This window comes from Nilaparvata lugens, chromosome X (assembly GCF_014356525.2).
Source record: "Nilaparvata lugens isolate BPH chromosome X, ASM1435652v1, whole genome shotgun sequence".
NCBI lineage: Eukaryota > Metazoa > Arthropoda > Insecta > Hemiptera > Delphacidae > Nilaparvata > Nilaparvata lugens.
Genome location: NC_052518.1, coordinates 91057042 through 91075976, shown reverse-complemented (window position 1 = coordinate 91075976; position 18935 = coordinate 91057042). Strand labels below are relative to the sequence as shown.

The 18935-nt window shown below is 33.8% G+C and overlaps 1 protein-coding gene across 2 annotated transcripts in view; it reads left to right on the top strand.

Moving 5' to 3' along the window:
• Positions 1-7408: 7408 nt before the first annotated feature.
• The window catches only part of LOC111043950 (UDP-galactose translocator), a 49353-nt gene continuing 37826 nt past the window's right edge, over positions 7409-18935 (top strand). Inside the window, exon 1 of one of the 2 annotated variants that reach the window (XM_022328995.2) lies at positions 7409-7556. In XM_022328995.2, the coding sequence (XP_022184687.1) occupies positions 7551-7556 (6 nt within the window). In that variant the 5' untranslated portion in view covers positions 7409-7550. Of the gene's footprint in view, positions 7557-7823; positions 7934-18935 lie in introns of those variants that run through there. The other variant, XM_039442657.1, reaches the window with a different exon arrangement.

The following is an 18935-nucleotide window of genomic DNA, read 5'->3' as shown; positions in this document are numbered from 1 at the left end:
GGACCCAAAATTAATCTTGATGTGTATAGGTAAAAGATTGAAAAATTTTGGGGTGAGGAACATAAAAGATTTTTTGAAAAGGGTACAGTTAGGTCTCAATCCTCGGAGATGGCGATTCAGTACTCCTCGCGTCAAATGAGAGCCCTCCACCACCTCACAATAGCTTACTATTACACCATCATTCCCACTCAGCAGGTAGAAAATATTAAGTACCTTGTGGATATACATGTGTCTCAGAGGGAGTATCTCGAATTCTTGAAATAGTGGTAAAGTGCTATCCCTGTATCCTACACCAGCAATTATTCGGATAAAAGACTTCTGTAGCTTTATAATGGGATCCAAAATGGAATAATATGTACTTCCCCAACAACTCAATCCATAACTTATTCTTGAATGGGCAAATGCGTAATAAATCTCTTTCAGGGTACTTTTATTGCACATCTGCTTTAATTTAAATATTGTTCTAAGGTAGAACTGAAGAGATTTCTTGAGGGACTTAATGTGGGACTTCCAATTCAAGTTATGATCTAGAAGCACCCCTAGATATTTTACATTGGATTCCATTTTCACAACAGGGCAACTGCAAGAGTCACGCCTACAGTGAAATCCGTGGAGGAAGATAGGCATAGGAAAACTTCTACTGCCACTTAGACTGAACAAGATGTAATTAGTTTTTTGAACATTCATTGCCAACTTATTACAAGTGAACCAAAATGACAGTTTATTCAAGTCCTGTTGCATGTCATAAGCAAGTTGGTCCTGTTGGTCCGGACTGTATGATAAGGCAGTGTCATCTGCAAAAGTTGTTAATTGTCCCTTAAAGTCACCATTGAATAAGTCATTAATGTAGATCAAGAATAATATAGGTCCCAGGACCGACCCTTGAGGGACCCCATGACAGATATCACGCAAGTCACTAATTTGATTATTAATTTTTACTGCCTGACTTCTTCCCTGTAGGAAAGTTCCAAGCAGTTCCAAGGGTGCACCTCTAATACCTGCTCGCCACAGTTTATGTAGCAGAAGATCATGATTTACAGTATCAAATGCTTTACTGATATCGATAAACAATCCAGCAGCACAATTACCTTGTTTTTTATTTAATCCTAAGTATATATTTTGCAGGAAATGTTGAAGGGCAAGCTCGGTGTTGAGATTCTGCCTGAAACCAAACTGTTGATTGGAGAAGAAAAAGTTGTTATCTAAAAAGTTCATTAATCTTTTTTTAATAAGTTTCTCAAACACCTTTGATAGAGTAGGTAAGAGTGAGATGGGACGGTAGTTTGTTTTGGACATCCTATCCCCTTTTTTAAATATAGGGATTACGGTACCTGTTTTCAATATTTTTGGAAACTGCCCTTCAACTATCGCCAAATTAAATAAGTATGCTATAACAGTGGACAAGTGAGTGATATTCTCCTTTAAGATTCTTGATGTTAATCCATCATTACCAGAGCTGACGTTTAATTTGAGTTTTTTAACGGTTTGAATTATTTCACATTCATCAATCGGGCTGAGAAAGATGGTCGTATGACTTTGCTCGCTTTGAAATTCGTAATTGTACTGCTGGACTATATCATCTGATACTTGTGGAAGAGATTGGGAGAGTTTTTCAGGTAGATCAATAAAATACTCGTTGAACAAATTTGCAACGCTTTTACTATCACTGATGATTGTTCCATCCTCATTTAACTGTATATTTTGAATACTATTGCTCTCACCAGGTAATAATGATTTCAGAATTTCCCATTTCTTTTTAGAGTTCTTGGAGTGTAAAAGCAGATTGTCAGAGTAATATTTACATTTTGCGTTTTTTACCCATTGCTTCACGTTATTTCTCATTGCTATGAATTTATTCTTTAAAGCGGTATTATTTGGCATTCGTTTATGTAACTTATATAATTTATCCTTTACAGCAATACTGTTTGACAATCCAGGTGTCATCCACGGTTTTATCATTTTGATTTTATTTTTTAGTTTACGTTTAATTGTGGATCTATTTAAAATACTATTGAAGGTTTCATAAAATTTGTTAAATGCAGTATTTGTGTCATCTATTTCGAGTATATTGGTCCATGAATGGGATCTGATGTTATTAGAAAGTAGCTGATAATCTAGTTTATTTATTTCAGGACAATCACACAAAGTTCTTTTCATTTGTCCAACTGGCAAGAAGCCTATTACCGCTCTGTGATCTGTGATTGAGTTATCTATTACGGCAACTCTACTGATAGTGACCCGGATAGAGCGATAAGAGAAATGATCGATGCAAGTCGATGATATCTCTGTTACCCTAGTATCGATATCAATCAACTGTTCGAGCCCATTACTGTTTAAGCAGTCAAGATAATCATCCGCAATTATATCGTTTGAGCCTATATCAATATTAAAGTCTCCTAGACAAATTAATTCATTTATTGGAATATTCTCAAGAGCGAGTCTCAAATTATTAACAAATAACTGACGATCACCAATATGCAATCTATAAACTCCCATAACCGAAAATTTGAGACTACCATAGATACAATTTAAAAGCAAACAATCACAATTTGGAATTGCGAAATCTCCCAACACTGCAACAACAGATTTATGCACATAAGCCACTATACCACTAGCTCTAGACAAAGCAGAAAATGCGGAAAAGCTTTCGTAGTTATCTATTTGGTATAAGAGAACATCCTTCTCATGCTGTAACCACGCCTCGCTAAGTATAATTATTAATGGTTTCACAGAAAGGCTGTTAAGATGCAATAGAAATAAGTCGAAATTTGAGTGCATGCTTCTTATATTTTGGTGATATATGCAGATGCCTTCTGATCCTGTAATAAATGTATTTGTTTCCTCAATTGAACAAAGAAGTTTTGCTACTGGCATAATCTATAATATCAACGCAAAAATAATTTTAGAAGTAAATTTAGTGTATGTGGACATGAAACAACAATAACACAGAAAAAACAATGGAACCACAGCACGGTATGAGAATATGATATAGAAAAATTTCAATACAAATATGTAATCAAAAATAAAGATGATCTGCCTAGATGCATAATCTCCTATTACATACATAATATGGGCATGCTTGTAGTACTCTGCATAATCATAATCACATACTCCAATGCATCTTGTGACCTTATTACTAGTATAGGCTAAGTTCTTGTAATAGAGAATTCCAGGAGAAATTAAAAAGTTCACCATACAATACAACATATTTGCAGGGCAAGGAATAAAATTAGTAACATAGGATAGCATTTTATGACATTGTGAAAAAACCATTGAATTAAGTCTGACATTGTATGATAAATAATTGAAATAAGTTGTAAAATTTTCAACTATCATTAGGTCCGCATTTCAAAGTTTCCCTCTCTATAATGCGATTCAATTCACTCTCATCATCAATCACAATCACCTTAGATTTTCTGTCGTCATCCCTTCTCACTTTAACCCTACCATTCCTGTCAGTCCACACATATTTGTAGTTGAACTGTGATTTCAACTTACGTGCTTTGGAAAAAAGAATCCTCCTCTCCTTAGACAACGAGATATTTATGTAGATGAGGTTGTCATCCGTGCGTCCAGGTATGTGTCTAGTTGAAAAGTCTCTTTTTACCTTTCTCTTCGCGAGCAGCCCGTCAGGTTCATCTCTTCGCAGAAACTTAACAATGATACCTTTGTCAGGGCGATTGGCAGCTGGAATACGATGGCAGGCGATTATTGCTTCCTCCTTGATGGCGACCCCCAGCGCTTTCCCTACGTCGACGACGGTCTTCTTGAGTGATGCATCACTCTCAGTCGCGCTCTCAGGAATTCCGAAGATCTCCAGCGTGTTTTTTCGAGAGTACTGTTCAATCTCACTGAGACGTTTCCCCATAGCACTCATATTCGACTCGCATTTCTTTTTCTCTGCCTTTAGTGTCTCAATCATAGCCTTTTGAGCAACAATAGTCTCCTGCTGTTCAGCTATCTTTTGAGAATTTTCTTTTATTAGGCCGAAGCACATCTCAATTGATCTATTTAGTTGCGATTCTAGCTTGCTCTGGCCGTCGAGTATTTCCTGCTTATGCTTTTCCAGGATTTCTTTGAGCTCCTCCAATGTAATTCCCATACTTGTTGTGGTTAGTGAAAACTCCGTATTAACTAAACAAGAGTTGGGCTCACCTCTACTAAGTCTTCTCTCCTTGTTACACGCTTCACACGTCCACTGTTTGCTGGCAGATAAAAACTCTATTTCATACATACTACCAGTATTCACATGGTAACTTGAAAAATTTAATATGTTGCATGAACACTCAAAATATTTAAGTTTCATACAAGTTCGTCATCTATTATTGTTAGATGCTTATATAAAGTTCTATTGCAGGTTAAGCTTCTTTTTTTTAGATGTAAACATAAGTTAAACATAAAATTTTGTAATTTGAAATTAGACAATAATAACTATTATAGAAAATCAATATAGTACCATTATTATATTTTATATCAAACACAATCAGTTTCGGCGATAATTGGGCATTATTGTTGTAAAGTGTTGAGACTAGTCGTGTTTATCAAGTTTCATTTTTGAATAGTTAGTCATGTCGGTTGAACGCATTTTTCTCAAGATATGAGCGTGTAAGCAAAAGATTGAAAAATGCAACTTTTAAACCACCCTCATCCCTTTAGCACAAGGTGTAGGGATGGGGACTTTTGATATGTTCACCCCCTAACTGGTCCCAACAAAGCTGCGAAGTCAAAAATTGTGTTCAAAACATTCTCTCCAATTTCCTTTGTCATTTGGTCAATTTCTGCATAACTGAAGATCTCACACTCAACACTGAAGCTGCTGCAACAGTCGTGGGGATGTGCGTAAACTTGTGAAATTATACATCAAATTGAAGAGAATTTGATGCTCTATAAGCTCATGATCAGCATGGATTTTTCCCATCGATATTCAAAAAGTTATAAGAGCAAAAAAAGCAAAAAATTGAAGGAAAATGTGTTTTTTTTTAAATGTCACATCTTTTAGAGCGGATATCTCGAGAAGTGAGAGAGATGTAGAAAACATTGTGAGATCAATATTGTAGGAAATTATGTAAGCTTTATTTTTTTATAGAATAGTCATGTCTGTAAAATGCACAATTTTCGAGTTATATGTGAGAAACGAAAATGGTAACTTTGAACCACCCCTATCTCCTGAACACCGTCTTAGCACAGGGGGTAGGGTTGGTTCAAATGTACCATTTTTTCGTTTCTCATATATAACTCGAAAATTATGCATTCTACAGACATGACTATTCTATAAGAAATTAAAGCTTACATAATTTCCTACAATATTGATCTTACAAGTTATATGTGAGAAACGAAAAAATGGTACCTTTGAACCACCCCACCCCCTTAGCACAGGGGGTAGGGGTAAGGACTTTTGATATGTTTACCTCCTTACTACCCTAAACAGAACTGCGGAGTCAAAAATTGTCTTCCAAACATTTCCCTCTATACCTTTTTTTGAGCATTTATTGCCTGGACTATACGGTATCGTACCTTAATGTTTTATATGATTGACATAATATTTTATATTTTATAAATGAATAATGAATAATTAATTTATTGCCAAATACAAGAAATATTTTTACAAATAAAATAATCATTAAATTACAATGGTTTTTGGCGTGACTGGTAAAAGAAGCCTTGAGCTCCAGCCACAAATTCTTAAAATAAGAAATACGTCTTTTAATCTAATAACAGCAGTACAAATGATGCAATTCTGTTGATGGATGATAATCTATGGATGTTGAATTTTATCAATAATCAAGTACTTGATAAACAAAATATAGATGTACAGAAAAATAATATAAAAATTGTGGAGTTTTAATGATTTTTACACAATTAATATTGCCAAAAATTGGTGATTCAGCCAACTCAATTCTCAATGTTAAAATAATAGTTTTGCTTTACCCACGATTTTATTAATATCAATTTGGTTTTTCTTATTTTATCCTTAATAAAGTCTTCCGGAATGTTATTTATTACTCTGATATTCAAATTGGTGTTTACTATATGTTAATGAAGTAAAATTTGTATTGAAAGCATTTACTAAAATTAAATTAATTTAAATTTAAATATAATTAATGAATTACTATGTAAGGTAATAAAAATCAGCCTAATATTGTATCAAAGTTATGATGAGATCAATACTGAAACCTCAAAATTAAGTAAAAACATAGGTAATTCTAGTGTATAATCTACTTGATATATAACCAAGTTGAAAAAAATGTTTTGCTTCTCTCTTGTTACAAGAACACAAAGTGATAGGCCTAAAAAGATGCTTATTATTGGTAGTTTAAAGAACAAACTCAAATTTATATGATGAAAAATTTGGCTACAAGAGTGTTAGTCTTTAATGATAATGTTTCCATTTTTTCAGGTATTGAATAGAAAAACGATTGGAATGAATTGGTTGAATCCATGGCCATATATAGGGGTTTCTCTGCTCCAAATGGCCTGCACTCATAAATTAATATTATTGTTCTCATTTTGGCATAAAATTATAATATGCCCTTTGCCATCCGGTCTAATTTTAAATAACTGACTGAAGTAGGTAGGTACAGTATTGTTTAGTTGGGCCAAACTATGCCAAATACAAATCGACAGATCTTCATCTTTGGCATTAGTTGATAGTCATCAGTAATGAATAAAATTGATATTTTTATAATAGTAACTATTACTATTTTACTGTACTACCATCAATAATCAATTTACATAAATAAATATGGTATTGTGAAAATATTACTCAGGCTACCGTACCTATGGTATGCGCCTGATTCTAGAAATTCGTTTGAAGCCAAATTTTACAATGCGTATATTATTTGAAAGTAAAATTATCATGATGTATAAGGAAGTTGGTAAATAAAAAATAATGTCTTCTATTGACGGTATAGTTCATGTAGGCTATATTAGATGTGGTTTTTGTGATCACATTGTAGACCTAAAATACTATAGGCCTAAATACAGTACTAAATTAGAGGAGATGGAATGTCCTAAGCCTACAATAAACAATGTTCTCTATTATCACTATCTTCTTCACCATTCCATAGATATCAAATATCTTTGTTTGAAGTTGTCTTTGTAAAAAAATGATTATTTTGTGAGACACCTTCCAACTTTATCATGGTAAGTTTGAGCCCTTACATGGATTTGAATTCTCGCGCCCAGTCCTCAAACAAAGGCAGCTGTTCTAAGATTTTATTAATAACGCAGGGCATACAGAAATATGATAAATATAAAATTATACCTATAAATAATACATGCTAGTATGAATGATCCTCGACTTGATAAAATTCATATAAAATAATTATCATTATGATGAAAAGACAATCCATGTCCTAGCTCTTCTAATCTAGAAGGCAGTTGACGTTTAATTAAATCAGCTGTTCTTGTTTTGACACATGGGTTAGCTTTCAGAAGGAATTGACACTCAGTCAAAAATTTATTTTTAAGTGATTATTTGATTAGTTTGACAACTTATTTCTTGATTAATGATAATACTTCGATAGATCTTCAAGGTTTTCTTTCCTGACATGGAGGTAGGTTATTATTTTATGGTTACCGGCTTGTGAATGATAATTTACTTTTTAGTAATTTCTTGAATTAATCTTTATTAATAAATCAATTTTAATGGAATTTACTAATGATTTGTGTCTTCCAAACTGAGACAGTAAGTTGAGTCATACAATCATCATTCATGATTCATCATATAGGTAAATGAATATTTTTAAGAGGAATGAATTTGTTTAGAAATGTTACCAATTTGAACGAAACAATGATAGTTGAAGTTGGTTACTTGAAAAACTCAATCTACCATCTTATTTTCTCTGTGCCAACTTAGTGGGCAATTAGCGTCAGTTGTTGAGACAACTGAAAGCTAGTGAATCCTGATTCCAGGATTATTTGGTGTATTTTGGTGAGTGTTCAACTTATTGTATCTGAATGGAAGATTATTGGTTGATGTTGTCATTCTCTATTGTAAGAAGTATTCTAAATCACAATATCTAATTGGAAATGACATTCTGTAGTTAACCATTTTAGACTCTGAGGTTATGCCAACAGTTTTAGATCTCTATCTTACTCTTTCCTTTATTATTATTATTATTTTATTATTATTATTATTATTATTATTATTATTATTATTATTATTATTTGTGGTTTGTGCATAAGGTAGATATCCCATGAAGGTTATAGGAAATCTAAAAGTATTAATAAGGCAACGCTTCAAGAGTTTAGATGGATAGCTTTATTTATTCGAAGTGGAAGAGTAGGCCTACTCCAATTTGATATTGGAATTGTTATGACTGGTGTTTTAATTGTTTATGTTACACACTCTAAATCTGAAATTAATCTTATTTTGATGTTTGAATAATCATAGTTGCCAAGCCGTTGAGTATTATTAAACTACCTACCAAATACTAAATATTACAGCATTTAGTACAGTAAATACTGAGTAGTGTAATAAATGTACATAGCCTATACATTTAGTACGGTATGAAGTAGGTACTGTAACTTACAAGTTGATTTGAGTTATCAATCTAGAAACAAGCTACCTATTGAAATTAATACATAAAAATATTATTATCTCGGAATGAATTTGCAAGGATGGGCACACAATGGACAGCTTCATCTACTGCCTGCCCTCAAACTGACAAACACTTGTCACAAAGTCATAGTCAATTTTTGAAAACAACATAAATATTGTACCGTACTGTATTTGTATTTCAATCACAGGATATTTTATATTCTCTAAAGGTTATAAACATGATTCCCTTGTGGTGCTTAAAATATGTTTCTCATTTTTGGTTGTTATAATCTGCAAGTCCGCTCATCATATCTGCCTGACAATTTTAAGAAAATACATATCTTCTACGCATCCGCAGATCTGAAATTTTTCAATCTAGTATTTTTTTGGTAAATGTATGTGTAAGTTACACAAATTTCAGATCTGTTCCTGCGTAGTAGATAATTCTCCTTCTTCAAATTGTCAGCAGGGCTCTATTTGTGAGGGGCGGACTGTACTGTAGCAATAACTGATATTCTGAAAAGCACAACACTAGAACTCTCTCTATTTTTTCAGTCTGAAAATAAAAATGCTCAAGACTGAATCTAGCAGGATTATTGCTCTGGTAATATTCAGATTGATTTCGATTTTGCTAGATAATTCACAGCCGGTTATTTTAGTATACAGAGTGAGTCATATGTATGGGAACCCTTCAATAAATTGGAGACTGTTGTAGATATAACCTATTCTTATGGACATGTAACATTATCAAAATTTGGGAATGGAATAGTTTTGGGCCAAGCCTGTTGTTCCTACCCAATCATATTATTTTATATGATTTGTAATATTGTATCCACGAATAAATAAATAAATAAATAAATAAATATAATAATGTAACTTCCAGGACAGGTTATTGGTCAAATACTCTACCTTTTGACGTACAAGTGAATTTCAACCCCTCATGATGTGATGATTTAGGGGTTGTAACTCGAATCGACTGGCCAGGGTGACGTTTTTGATGCGGAAGCTGAAGCAACATGTGCCTGCCAACTTCTTAATTACAGCCTACAATGGGCTTTTCCATAGCCATATAAGCTACGGAATATTACTATGGGGCCATGCGGGTAGCTGTGAAAAGGATTCTCCTTCTACATAAGAAAGTTCTTCGTCTCATCACGTCATCGTATTACCTGGGGCACTGCCGGCCAATTTTCAAACCTCTGAAAATACTGACAGTGCACAGTCAGTATATGTATAGCTCCCTACGGCTCCTAAGGAGTGAGTTCATGCCTACCAGGAGAGGGGCCAGCTGCACCACCACAATAGACCAGGAGACCAGGAGATTGACCTTGAGAGGTTGTGAATGAAAGTCCTACATAATTTCGCTCCTGGGTTTTGGAAGATTTTGTGTTATAAATAGTCACAGATAAGTACAAATTTTGTGTTTATTTCATTATTAATTGTTTCTTGATCACGTTTTATCATTTTGTTTTAGATTTTAATTCTTAATTCTATTTTAATAAGCCAAACACCGTTTAGAGGTTAGTTTGAGGTTAGGTTTTCGAGATTTAAAAATAAACATAGATAGTTTACTTGACTAAAATTATAACCAAATTAAAATCCTATCATTTATAAATCAATTATTATTATTGCAAGTAATATAATTTCTTAGATAGGAAGATGAGCTCAAGTAGAACACCAAAGGTTAATAATAGAAATGTAAACATAGCGGGAGTACTTATGCGTTCCCAAAACCAAAATTCAAAAACGCCAAAACCAAAAACCCCAGTTCTTCAAACTACTTTAGCCGAAAAAGTTGCTCAACTACAAAGTAGCCACACTAATTTAAAAAACCAATTAGAAGTAACTCTAAAAACGTCTGAGGAAGAAAGGTTAGGGATGGTAGAAGAAATTAAATCTTTGGAACTGATTATAAAATTACAAGATGTAGACCATAAAAAAGAAATGCTAAATCTAAAAAATCAATGTAGTCTAATGTCGGAGGAAATAAAGAAACTAAAATCTAAATTTGATAATACTAAATGTATGATAGAACCTCCGTCCAAATGCAAAAAAATAGAATCTAACCTAAATTATGGGAAATGCTCTGAAAATGGTCGAAATAAAACGTACAGTGAGGTTTTGAAGACAGCAACCAAAAATATAGCTGAGGGAAATAAAGATAGGAAAGGGAGAGTTCTGCTACTGACGTCCAGTCATGGACGTGATTGCAGTGATCTCCTTGATAAAAGATTAAAAATAAATTGATGTCCAATGTTTTTTCAATCCAAGTGCATCAATTAATGCAGTTGTAGAGTCAGCTAGGGAACAAACTAAAGACTTTGATGAAAATGACTATCTAATTGTACTGGGTGGCTCAAATAATATAAATGAACCTAACTTGAATCATCTTCCTCAAGTAACAGAAAAAATCAAGGAAATTGTGCCACTCAGCAAAAAAACAAACTTAATAATAAGTACTATTCCTAATAGGTTTGATAGGCCAGAATTAAATGAAGCAATCAATTCGACAAACAAATCAATCCATAATACAATCAACAGCCTAAAAAATAAGAATTCTAAACAACTGGGGATTTGTTTTCTAAATGAAAGGCTGAAAAGACATAACTTCACTAATCATGGGTTGCATCTAAATCGATCTGGCAAAGTAATCTTTTGTAATAGATTGGCAGAGCTGATTGAAAGCCGTTTGCAATCCTCTGGTTTAAAAACAGTCAAAAAAACAAATAACGATTTTTTAGTAAATTGGCTCAAAACAGGGAAAGGGAAATAGCTACAAATGCTAGAGATAGAGTAGCACAAGATGGTAAGGTTTTTAGTATTTATCATCAAAATATTCAGTATCTTCGCAACAAAATTGATACTGACATTGTTATTTTCACAGAGCATGGCTTAAAAATAAAGGAAATAAATCAAGTTAGGATTCCAGGCTATTCACTGAGATCAGAATTTTGTAGAATAGCTCATAGAAGTGGTGGTGTATGTATATTCACTAGCAATGCTAAACATACCCAAACTTATGAACTGGATTTTGTTGAGAGATTTTCTGTTGAGATGGATTTAGAGGTGACAGGACTAAGGTTAAAAATTGATGATCGATTCGAGGTAGCAGTGTTAGGTATCTATAGGTCACCAAATGGAGACTGGCAAAAATTTTGTGAGCTGCTCTATACACTTTTGGAAATTACAACCGCTCGTTTCACAAATGTTATAGTAGTAGGAGATTTCAATACTGATTTTGCCAGGCAGGATAAAATGACAGAGGATATTAGAGATATTATTATATGAATAATTTAGAAATTAAGGTCCACGAATATACAAGAGTAACTCGAACTTCACAGACAATTATTGATAATATCCTCACAAATATAGAAGGTTGTAATGTCAGGTTAGGTAGCTCAGATCTATCAGATCATAACTATCAAATTTTAGATGTTAAGTTGCAGGGCCAGAATCCAAGCAGAAAAAAAACTTTTGTGAGAGAAATTCAGCAATATGAGCTAGGAAATATAAATTGTTTGAAGCAGGAACTGCTTCAAGAAAATTGGAGTAGTGTTTATAACAGTTGTAACCTAAATTACAAATATAAGCAATTCATTGATACTCTAAGATTTCACATTAGTGTATGCTGTCCGATAAAAAAAGTCAAAGTAAAAAGTAAATTAAACAAAGTAGATGAATGGATAACTGAAGATATTCTTACTCAAAGAAATATTGTTAGGGAAGCTTATGAGGAATTTAAATTAGTGAGGGATGTTCGAGTGAGGTCAAATACAAATGTCTAAAGAAAAACTATGCAAAAGAAGTGAGGAAAGCTCTTCTTCTCTTCTTCTTCTTTGTCTCTCCCCAGTATGCCTTACAGCGTTGGGGTAGCCTCGGTCCACTTCCTCCATTTATCCCTATCCATCGCCATCCTCCTCATCTCCGGAACCGTCTTCCCTCTTCTTCTCCCTATCTCCTCAATGCGATCCTCGTATGAATACCTCGGGCGCCCCACCGTTCTTCTTCCCTGTACTCTAACATTTACAAACTGTTTTGCCTTGCTTTCGTCCCTCATCCGTTGTACATGTCCATACCAACCAGCTGCCTCGTTTCTATTCTTTCCCCAACATCTCTCATTCCCACTTCTTCCCTTATTCTAGTATTTCTTACTCTATCCCTTCTAGTCTTACCAACTGTCTTTCTGTGGCATTTCATCTCCACAGTCCTTATCTTATTTTCGTGGCTTGATTTTATTGGCCAACTTTCGCTTCCATATAGCATGATGGCTCTATTATTGTTCTGTACACCTGGTTCTTTATCTTTTTATCAAGCTCTCTTTTTCCAAATATACAGTCTTTTATTGCATAGTAGGCAACAGCTCCCTTCTCACTCTGTTCAGCACCTCCCTATCAATCCTTCCATCCTCCGAAATCACTGTACCCAGGTATTCATATTTCTCCACCTGTTCCATCTCCTCTCCATTCACCCTAATATGCATATTATCTCTCATTCCTTTTGACACTGCCATCACCCTGCTTTTCTTGACATTTAAGACCATATGCCTTGATTTCAATTCCTCTGCCCATTCAGTTGTTGCCTGTTGCAATTTTTCTTTTGAATCACAAATCAAGACAATGTCGTCGGCGAACAGAAGAGCTCTTGCACCGATCGGCCTGATATTCCAGTAACCCACCAGCGTGTTCTGTGTTCTTCTTTTACATATTTTGTGTATTTCATCCATGATTAGAATGAATAGCAGAGGACTGAGGCTGTCACCCTGTTTCACGCCTTTTTCCATGGCAAACTCCTCTGACACTCCTCCACCAATGCACACTCTTGCCACCATTCCTTCATTCACACTAATAATTGCATTGATAAGCTTAGTGGGCACTCTCTTTTATTCAATACCCTCCATATTAGGTTTCTTGGGACTGTGTCGAAAGCAGCCTTCAGGTCCAAAAAGGCCAGGTATACATTCCTTCCCTTCTCAAGAAATTTGGCACACACACTTCTTAGGGAAGAGATATGCTCCTGGGTCTGCCTGCCCGGTCTGAACGCTGCTTGTTCTTCTTCTATATCATCTTCCACCACTTTCCGCAGCCTCCTCTCAAGTATACCAGTGTACACTTTCATGGCCACCTGAGATAAGCTTACAGCTCTATAGTTATCACACTCAGTGGTAAGACCCTTCTTATGAATTGGGATTATAATATTCTTCCTCCACTGCACAGGGACTCTTTCCTGATGCCATGCTTCATTGATTAGATCCAACAATCTATCAATCAATATATCTCCTCCCCATTTGATAAATTCTGGCACAATACCATCCTCTCCTGCTGCCTTGCCGACCTTCAACCTCTTAATGGATTCTTCTACCTCTTCTCTAACGATTCCACTTGTTATTCCATCTATCTCATCCATCATTTGTTCGAGCTCATATTCATTATCCTCATTCTGATCATCATCCCTGTGAAACTTATCCTCATAGAATCTTCTCCATCTATCCAGTACCTCTTCTGTCTGTGACACCAACTTTCCTTCTTCATCAGCTATTGTTCTGATCTGCTTTCCATATTTTCCTTTTAAACACTTGACAATTTTCCAAAATGAACGACCATTATCATGTCCATGTTGGTGTTGCAGATCTTGACCAAATTCTACCCATGAATTAGTTTTTGCCAACCTTATAGTTCTCTTTGCCTCATTCCTTTTCTCAACATACATTCTGTACTCCTCCTGCCTCTTAGTCATCATGTACTTTCTGTATGCTTTCTTTTTTGAGGAAAGCTAAGTGTAAGAAAACAGCTGAAATATTAACAACTAGTACCAATTTTAACTCTGCTGTTTGGGAGGTAATTAATAGAAATAGGAGAGCAGCTCAAAAAGATACAGTTACTAATGTCCCTAGGATAATCGATGAACATGGAAATTATATGGATGATAGTATAGACATTTGTAACTTTTTCAATAAATATTATCAACAGGTTGCATATAATCTCCAAAAGTCACTGAACACTAATACTTATAATACAACTACATTAAATTCTGAGCCAATTGAAAAGGTATTTAAATTTCATCCATTATCAAGAGATGAGTTGTCAAGAATAATAAAAATTTGAATAACAAAAAAACAGTAGGATTGGATGGGGTCTCAAGCAAAATTTTAAAAGAATGTGAAAATGAATTACTGGACCCTTTATTGCATCTCCTTAATACTTCACTAGAGCAGGGTATTTTCCCTGATGATCTGAAACAAGGAAAAATTTTGCCAATTTTCAAGAGCGGTGATTCTGAAAGAATTGAAAATTATAGACCCATTAGTATTCTAAATGTAATAAGTAAAATTTTTGAAAGAGTAGTTTTAAATAGGTTATTGATGCACCTGGAAGAAATTAATTTCATATGTGATGAACAGCATGGGTTCCAGAAAGGGAAATCTACTTAGACTGCAATAGTATCCCTTGTTGGAAGACTAATAGATATAATAGATTCAGGTGAGAAGGCAGCCGCAATATTTCTTGATTTATCCAAAGCTTTTGATTGTGTGAACCATAGAATATTATTGGAAATACTAAAACTGTAGGTGTGAATGGTATAGAACTAAAATGGTTTGAATCATATCTCATAGGTAGAAACCAGTGTGTTGAGCTTACCAAGGTGGATGGGAATGAAATAGTAAAAATTAAATCTCAAAAACTGGAGGTCCAGGCTGGAGTACCTCAAGGCTCAATTCTGGGTCCCTTACTGTTTCTGTTGTATGTGAACCAATTACCAAAAGAGTTAAAAGATCACAGAGCTCTGTTGTTTGCTGATGACACATCGCTTATCTTTAACAATTATTTATTAGATAGTCTAGAAAAAATGCTTTTACTGGAGTACAGTCAATTGTCCAATTCTTGAAGCAAAGGCAATTAACAATAAATAGTAAGAAATGTCAATTCCTACAATTCAAAAGTAAATATAATTCAGTAGAGGATAGAGAAATAAATGTGTTTGTAGAGGAAAATGAATTAGACCAAGAAGAGAAAGTAGCATTCTTGGGAATTTTATTGGACAGGAAATTAACATGGCATCCTTACATTGAGAGGATATGTAATAAGATATCATCTGGGGTATTTGTCCTGCGGCAGCTTGCTAGGCTGAATGATAAAAAACTACTGTTAACTGCTTACCATGGACTTATACTATCTCATATTAGGTATGCTATTTTAGTATGGGGTAATTCATCTCAACAAAATATGGACAGAGTGTTTAAGATTCAAAAGAAGACACTCAGATGTATAGAGAAAGTGAATAGGTTAGACTCTTGTAGGCCTTTATTTAAAAAGCTTGGTCTATTAACTGTGCCATCTTTGTATGTATATGAAGTTGTAATGCATGTGAAAACGAGTGGTGTGATCCAGAATTCAGATGTTCATGAGTATAATACGCGAAACAGAGCAGATTATCATATAATGGGTCACAATAGTAGGTTATTTGAACAAAAACCAGATTATATTGGTAGGAAATTTTATAACAAGCTACCTCAAATCTTGAAAAGTAATGATGATTTGAAGATTTTCAAAAAACAAATGAAAAAATATTTAGTTGATAAAGCTTTTTATAGTTTACAAGAATTCCTTTCAAACCTAAACTAGGTTGAACTACTTAGTGTTAGAATTATTATGTAATAACATGACTTGTCTTATACTCCATGACTGGAGTCTTTAGGACGTAATCTTAAAAAAAAAAAAAAAACAATACCAGCAGACGGGGCAACATTGACCTGCCCTACTCCAGACTATCGGAAGCACATGAATGCTACCCCTTACGGACTCTTACATTTTTACTGCCATTTGTAACATACTGCCGATTTGTGTTCGTGAGATGGAGTATGGGTAGTTTTGTAGGCTGGTACGTGAAAAACTAATCAACTACCCTCTGTACTCACTGAGAGATGATGAGACCAGTGTACTTGTGGACCAGTTTGAGATTTGAGTATTGCAGTCCATCTACAGAGCCACATGAAACGACCTATCTGCAGCCAGCTCTAATTATTTGTGTATTAATTTTTGTATATTTTGACGAAGTCTGTCTGGCGACTGCCGGTCATGGACTGAATATACTGAATATTTTAAATGTAAACACACATTGTGTGGCACATCATTTTAAATGCTTTTTTAGAACAAGAAAGATAACATCAATTAAAATGTTCTATGATACTTGTATCCAAAATGGCGGCTGATTGAAGTTTAAGTTTTTAAGGAAATGAGGGGTTGTAACTCAAATATTTAAAATGTAAACACCCATTGTGTAGTACATCATTTTAAATGCCTTTTTAGAACAAGAAAGATGACGTCAATGAAAATGTTCTATGATACTTGTATCCAAAATGGCGGCTGATTGAAGTTTTAGTTTTTAAAATATTTGAGTTACAACCCCTCATTTCCTTAAAAACTAAAACTTCAATCAGCCGCCATTTTGTATACAAGTATCATAGAACATTTTCATTGACGTCATCTTTCTTGTTCTAAAAAGGCATTTAAAATGATGTACTACACAATGGGTGTTTACATTTTAAATATTTGAGTTACAACCCCTCATTTCCTTAAAAACTTAAACTTCAATCAGCCGCCATTTTGGATACAAGTATCATAGAACATTTTCATTGACGTCATCTTTCTTGTTCTAAAAAGGCATTTAAAATGATGTACTACACAATGGGTGTTTACATTCAAAATATTTGAGTCACAACCCCTAAGTCACCCCCTAATGAGGGGTTGAAATTCAGTTGTACGTCAAAAGGTAGAGTATTTGACCAATAACTTATCCTAAAAGTTACAGTATTATATCTACAACAGCCTCCAACTTATTGTAGGGTTCCCATACATACTCACTATATATTTAATTTTTGTAATCTGTTTATCCAGCCCATTTGACACTTTGGTTGATCCATTTTTAATTGAAGAGCTATCAATGACATCATTTATATTATAAACTCCAATACATTTTTAAATATTGAATGCTGATTGTGTATTGGTGATGAGGATTGATCGATTGTTTATTGATTGAATGTTGATGCCGAATATTGCAGCAGTACATAAAAAGTGTTACAACGTCATAGAACTGTTTTAAAGGAAGAATATAGTGTATAAAACTTACAGGAAATTCAAGATGAACAACTAAGTTCACATATTATTATACAATTATTTATTTGTATCATTATTCACACATTTTTCTACAAGAAAATTCTTAGTTATTGATACAATTAACTTCATTTACGTCTTGTAAAATGACTTTGAAGAGAAATATCAATAGGAATAGAGTAGCCTACTTGGAATTAATAAATTGGACATTGGTTATGTGAGTAATGACTAGGCACAAGTAATAACTAGTCTGAACCATGTCAGTTACACACACATCGATGTTTTCATGTACGATTTTTTGTCGTCCTTATAAATCCTATCAGATGGAACACATAATGACAATCAAACACATCATGACAAATGTTCACATACACATTATTTGTTTGCCAAGTTATGCTTATTTTCAACAAATTACCAGGAAACTGTTTTAACCTGAGTTCAGGCGTCGCAGGTCAAACAATTATGAATTCAAAAATTAAAAATTAATCAACCTAAATTAGATTATGATATTAATGAATCACATCACGTCTAGTGATAGCTCATCAGAATGAAAAAAAATTCTCAAGTACTCTTTAGAAATAATTTAATTATTAAATAACTTGAACATGGTGAAATAAAAGCTATATTGTCAATATCGCTTGTATTTCAGCTTAATAATTATGGAGAGATTCCATTTAATCTCTGTTCATAGTGTGAATTATAATTATGTTAATGTTTTTTGATAAATAATTTAAACATTTGATGAATTAATGAACTATTTCAAAAAGGCACTTGAGAATTCCTATTTCATTCTAATAAAATTTTAAAAGCCTTATAAGGTAAAGTGATAGCTCCTTCTGCCTAGCTTAAATTCAGACCAATGTTCAGGCCACGTAAGTAAAATGATCTCGACTATCTGAAGATACTATTATACTGCAGCTCAAGTAGAAGACGGACCGTAAGTGAATTTATAGTGGCAAAATGAGATCTATTATTTAGAACAACTGTCTGTTACATTTAAAAAATTAAATCTGGAAACACGTTCAGTTTCCACATTCAAAATTCCATTTCAATACTCTTCAGCTCTTTCAATAAGCATTCTTCAGGATTATATTTGAAGAGATATTGATCTAGTGATAGATGAGCTATCTCCAAAGAGATATTATAAATAAATAAATAGAATTTATGAACGATTCTTGAGATCAACCTTACGGAGATCAAGTTAGTGATCAACCAATTACAAGAAACAAGTCAGAAACAGGAAGATTTAGTACTTGGTTCCTAATCAAAAGATGTTCTTGGCAAAA